We start from the raw sequence: 5,952 nt of genomic DNA, 5'->3' as shown, positions 1-5,952 counted from the left end.
AATTCTTGCCACATGAAAAGTTTGTGAAACTCTTCCTTAAGATAATATAGAGAAGAGATGAACCATAAATATCTCTATACACCAAATCTAGAAGTTTTCTTTAAAAAAAAACAAAATTTGCAAAAAATACATAAATTTCTTCCACAGTTAACAAACCTAAGATTGAACCCCAAAAAAAATAACACTCTTCACAATGTCTTATGTTATAGGGAGGACATGGGCTAATCTCAACCGCGGCTTCTCAAAATTTTGAAAGTTTTCAGCCCAGAGAAGACACTAATTGCTGTGTTTTCCTGGAACTTTTTACTCGTTTGCAACGCAGAAATATCCGTTAACAAGTGAAATTTAAGAATTTTGAGTTGAAGATTTGGAAATTCGATAGTTTTATTTTATAAATAAATACCTTCAAATTTGTCAAAAATACCTCCATCGAGGTTTTTTCACCTTTTGGAGTCCTGACCTTCACACTGGTGACCTTTTTTTCTCGCACACTGGTGAGTGTGCGCAAATTGCGCCGAAGGGCCCACCGTACCGTCACCCGTGTGGATGAGCTATCACGGGTTCTGAAGTCGCTGGGCACTTACTTGCACGCTCACCGAGCCAACCTTTGGGCCGGCACACAGTTGAATGAATTGAAAAGGACACTGAAATGGACAAAGCACACAGTGTTGCCACTCACTCACTTTCTCTCTCTCTCTCTCTCTCTCTCTCTCACACCCGTCCTACGCACGGCTTCTCAGCGAAGCCTCCTACGCACGTCTTCTCAGCGAAGGTGGTGGATCTGACATGGTCGGCTTCTTCCCATTTCACTCCAAACTCATTCCGCAAACGAAAGGCAAAAGCTCTGATTGCGTTCCGGGGAGAGGCGAAACTTCTTAATGCGATACACGCAGAGAGAGAGAGAGAGAGAGAGAGAGAGAGAGAGAGAGAGCGTGCGTGCGTGCGAGACTGAGTGTGTTCGCGTTCCGACGAGAGAGAGAGAGTGTGTGAAAAGGCGGAAAAAAGGAGGGGGCGCGGGACCACGTTGTAGCTGCGAGAATTGGCGATGGTACACATGCACACAGTGAATTTTATAGTTGGCAAGTCTCTTTCTTTATTAGCGAACGGGGCGAGTGGCCAAAAAGGACACGCAATCCGACAGAGCAAAAAGCATCCAATAGGGTGTATATTATATATATAATATCTATTCAATAAATTAAGTACTCTTTGTATATTATGTATATAGATATATAGATATATATATATATATATTACATTCATTTAGTGTACTTCATTCCCGAGAAAGGGCATCGGTTCTACACTTTACAACTGGTTACTATTCCATTCCATATATTGTCCTTCTGAAACATATATAGAGATGACATGAAATCATGAGGTGAGAGATCTATCTCTCTCCTCATCAGTGAAGCGAAGCAGCGTCGAAAAGACGTCCACGGTCCACCTGAGCTCTCTCTCTCTCTCTCTCTCTCTCTCTCTCTCTCTCTCTCTCTCTAGATCTCTGTGTGTCTCTCTCTCTCTGTGTGTCTGCGCCTCCCCATTCAAAATTTGAACTTGGTGATTCTTATCGGCAATCCCTTTTCAAACTCTACAAATGGGAAAGCCAGCGCACGGTCGGGCTCGGCGAGCTCCCAGCTGCAGCAACAAATATCGATAATATATATCGGTAAAAACCATCAAAAAGCAGCTCTGCTTTCCCTGTAAAATTGAGTGCCTGAAAAGACAGATGCAAAAAAGAAAAAAAAGAACAGGAGAGCTGTGGGAGATCTCTCGTCGCTGAGAGCTTACTCATATTCTAGAACTAAATGGTGCATAAAGATAGCCATTTCCAACTTTGCAAGGTCTGCTCCTGCACATAACCTGCTGCCCCCTCCAAATGGCGTGAAGTACAAATTCTTCTCATAGTCCTGTCATTCAGTGTGAAATATCCATCAGTACCGGCCGCAGATATGTCGCAAACAAACGCCGTAACGCAGTCCATGTGTGAAACCATCTCTCGGTCAAATTTTCTTGGGTGTCGAATTATTAGCCGCCTGAGCGTAATGCGCATAATTATATATATATATATTTACCTGCCACCTCCAGGGGTCGAATTTGAGAGGATTTTTGTACACCGCCGGATCCAGATGTACAGCACAGAAAACTGGTAGGACCTTCCATCCCTTGGGTATGAGAAAATCTGCGAGCAACCAAAGTCAGGATCATGCCCAGTGTTTACGAAGAAAATTAAAAAAAAAGCAATACAATTAATCACCAAACTTGGAGAATTCCTTGACGGGCTCTGCTTTGAAATTCGATTTTTTTTTTTGGGTGTGTGTCTCTAATGGGCCTTTCATTTTCATTAAAAAACATTAAGGAAATAAGGTTTACAGAAAAACGAGAATGCTGCAGGTCCAATATTGTATACACTTTTTAAAGGTTTTCAGTGAGCACAGATTCATACCATCAAATCACGCGACCCTAGAAACGCTGTTGCAAAGGAAGTGCCAGAAAATGTGAACTCTTACCTTTGAAGCGCACATCTTGCAATGCTTTGCGGTGAACGAAGCGCACGACATTTCCCAACCGTAGCGTCTCGTTAATAACCTGTGCCACCATTATTAGAATTAGATGTGCCAAAATGCTGCTAAGTTATATGTAAAAAAAACAATGTTTCGGTGAAATAATATTGGCATATTGTATTGGCGAATTTTCAAGCACGCCAAGGCTAGCTGCTGCTTAAATATACAGCATACTACTTACGCAATGTGTAAAGCTCATCTTCTTGTAATCGTCCCAAGACAATCTATCTTCTGAGATCTTAGCTTGGCGGATGCTCTCGTGCTCGGCCTGGGGAGAACAGCCCAGATTACTGTGTCAGGCTTCATGCAGCAATGTGTGAGGTTATACACCTAGCAACCAGTTTGATTGAATTCAAGGCGCTTGTTAAGTACGAGTGTGTTATGATACTCACGCGCAATTCCTCGATGACCTTGGGAGCCTCTGCAAGGAATTTCAATGCAAGCGTTAATGCCACTGATGAGGTTTCATGTCCCGCGAAAAGCATGTTTAGTACAAGATCCAGCACTTGCTCCGTCGATAAGCTCCCTGACCTTGTCACTACACCTAACAGATCATTATACACGTTCTCTGGTTGCTGCTTCCGTTTGTTCAACGTTCTCCTCAACGTGTCTAGAATTTTGGCTCTGGACTGAGGGCGAAGTCGCCCACGTTACTAAGTGAGTAATTAATACTAATGTGATTTAACATATATTCACTGCATTCGAGGATGAGAATCACAGTGCTCACGGTTAATACTAATTCATCCAACCGGTTACATGTAACACACGTTAGACGCACCTGAATGGCTTTGTGGTAGGCTGTGCCAGGAATGTTCAAGGGAGGAGCAATTACCCCCTTCATGAAGGTGTAATAATCTCTCATCAGTTCTAACGTGTGCGCTTCTCCAGGATTGAAGCTCACGATTTGCCTTGCCATGAGGTTGAAGGTGAACTGCAAAGATCATTAAAATAGTTACACATGATCAGTACTGAGCGCCAGCCGTGGGCTGGGCAACGACGGATCACAGGCCGGTGGCGACGCCACGATTGGTGGAGGATTGTACCTTCTTCGCCTCCTCCTGCGCATAGAGGACGCGGTCCTCCTCCCAAGACCGTAGTGTAAGAAGCACATGACGCTCGATATCCTCCAAGAAGTAATCCTTGAGCTTATGCACGCTCATGAAATTAAGAGCGATGGATCGCATTCTTTTGTGTGCCTCTCCGACGAGCACAAGCATGGACCATTTGCCCAAAATACCGCTTATTGTGCTTGGATAGCTGCACTGGAACAATTTGTTCTCGTTAAGGAGTATGAACTTGTTGAGGTCTGGATCGGCTGAAATGATCGTGGGGTGCCCGAATAAGCAAGACTTAAACACATTCCCGTAACTGCGAGATCAATGAATAATGATTAGCCAACAAAACAGAAGGATCAGCACGACGGGCACAGGTGCAGCTGGTGGATGTTGCAGTTCTTCATGAACGTTTTCATATTAGGGACACTACTGTTTTGCACAGCAAGTAAGACTACAATATACAATATATGAGGGAGAGAGAGCGTGGGCAGACGAAGCTGGTGAATAGAATTCTCGCAAGCTTACCGTTTGCTGTGCTTCTCCATGAACTTCCCTCGCGTTGTTGCGGCATGCGGTTCCAGAAACTCCATTGTTTCCCCAAGAAGCGGCCACCCCATCGAGCCTGGTGGCAGTCCTTTGGTCCGCTTCACCGGCGCCCACCACCACTCCGTTGCAGCCCGCAAAACGATCACCACCGCCGCCGCAGCGGCCACAACCATCACGATCGCCACGCTTCCGCCACCACACACCACCAATAACCGGTCCACAAAATACATCTTCTCTCTCTCTCTCTCTCTCTCTCTCTCTCTCTCTCTCTCTGTGTGTGTGTGTCGCCCACTAGTAATGTGGCAGCAACTAATTCGCTTTTAAGCTGTGGGCCAAAAACCATCCATTCTAGTACAACGACTGCTCACCAAGATCACTATGATCTAGCGGTTAAGCTTTCGCGATTAAGGACGCTAATCCGTCGCAGACAGATTAGAAGATAGCGGTTTAGCTTTGGCAATTAAGGAGAAGATAGCTGCTAATCCGAGTAATTATCCGTTGCAGACGAATTAGAATAGCAAGAACCTGAATGAAGAATAAGCAAATCAGGTTGGGGAGAAGCAGCCTCTCTCCTCTCTCTCTCTCACTCTCTCTCGCGCGCGCTTTTGTAGAAGGTGAAAGCAAAAGCACCAGGACGCGCTGGTCTAGAGCAAGGCAAGGCGCAGCGCAGCTGCAGTGGTTGGAATTGAGAGGGGGGGGGGGAAGGACATTCAACTTCAAGAATCAAGTGTACCGACAAGCATGCCAGCCAGCCGCCGCCAAAGATACCCACGGGCCACCGGCCACCACCACCATTCTGCCAATCGCGCACTCATGCGATGTCTCTTTCTAAATTAGCTGCTTTCGAGTTCGCTCGCTTCTCTGACTTTGGCGTCGTCTGGGCTCTGGATATAAAATCGATGACGTCGAATCTCGCATATGGGTAGCCTGGCGGCCCTGGCCCATTCCTTCTTCTTCTTTAACATATAATGCCTGCATGTATACCTAAGCGTGTATTTCAAAATTCACCATAAAAACTAGTTTAGATTTGCGCCCTCGACCTTGTTGCAGCAGCTTGCGGTGACTGGTCGACCCAATCCGCCCATGCTATTAAGCAGTTTCTTTCCAACAATATCGTTGGCCCCCCCCCCCCCCCCCCCTCTCTCTCTCTCTCTCTCTCTCTCTCTCATATCAATGTCGTCGCGTCCACCTCCCCTTTCCATCGGGATTCTGAGAACACGCTGGTCGATGCCTCACAGAGCTATCATTGGACCGAGCGTCAATATTTATACTCACTCTAGAGTCTATAAGGAAGAAGAAAATAATGCTAATTCTACCTCTTCTCACAAAAAAAATGGCAACTCTAAATCTCCTCTAGCCACAGCCCTCGCCTTATATAAAACCTTCAGTTGGATTTTAAAATCACCCTCGCTTATGCTTTCCTTCATTGTTGCTTACTTTTATTAGCATAGTGCAAGATCCAACACACCCCAACCACTCATCACACATTTCGATGCTTACTCTTTAGCATGTGAGCCCCTTTCTCTTTCTCAAACCAAATGACAAATCTGGTTGAAATTGGGTGGGATATAGAAATGGCCAAACGCGTAGCCAGCGTAGCTACAGCCTACCGAGGAAGCATTCTCACATTCATCTCCTCAAAACTGTTCGGAAGCTAGAAAAATTTAAATAGATTTAAGTGTGGGATTATCATGAAAGTGGAGTATCAAGGTCCCAAGTGCTAGACATACAATAATGTGTGTTCCATTGTCTACACAAAAAGCATTACGAGAAATTGTGTGCCATATATGCTC

The 5,952-nt window shown here is 45.2% G+C and overlaps 1 protein-coding gene across 1 annotated transcript; it reads right to left on the bottom strand.

Moving 5' to 3' along the window:
• Window positions 1-1,293: 1,293 nt before the first annotated feature.
• On the bottom strand, window positions 1,294-5,391 carry LOC147624872 (steroid (22S)-hydroxylase-like). The gene is made up of 9 exons (XM_086818111.1): window positions 4,139-5,391; window positions 3,602-3,926; window positions 3,337-3,489; window positions 2,951-3,187; window positions 2,740-2,826; window positions 2,505-2,583; window positions 2,070-2,176; window positions 1,786-1,904; window positions 1,294-1,632 (listed from the first exon to the last, which is right to left on the bottom strand). The coding sequence occupies exons 1-9, from the start codon at window positions 4,387-4,389 to the stop codon at window positions 1,539-1,541; spliced, it is 1,452 nt and encodes a 483-aa protein (XP_086674237.1). The 5' UTR covers window positions 4,390-5,391; the 3' UTR covers window positions 1,294-1,538.
• Between the last annotated feature and the right edge of the window lie 561 nt (window positions 5,392-5,952).

Source organism: Cibotium barometz, chromosome 24, assembly GCF_041138505.1.
Source record: "Cibotium barometz isolate CiBa-2024 chromosome 24, ASM4113850v1, whole genome shotgun sequence".
In the NCBI taxonomy this organism is placed as follows: Eukaryota; Viridiplantae; Streptophyta; class Polypodiopsida; order Cyatheales; family Cibotiaceae; genus Cibotium; species Cibotium barometz.
Note: the sequence above shows the minus strand (reverse complement) of the source record. Positions and strands in the feature narration are given on the sequence as shown.

Coding starts and splice junctions, on each gene's coding strand:
- LOC147624872 (XM_086818111.1), bottom strand. CDS start 4,389: ATGTATTTTGTGGACCGGTTATTGGTGGTGTGTGGTGGCGGAAGCGTG. Junction 3,490..3,601: donor CGCAGGAGGAGGCGAAGAAG/GTACAATCCTCC, acceptor TGATCTTTGCAG/TTCACCTTCAACCTCATGGC. Junction 3,188..3,336: donor CCTACCACAAAGCCATTCAG/GTGCGTCTAACG, acceptor CTTCGCCCTCAG/TCCAGAGCCAAAATTCTAGA.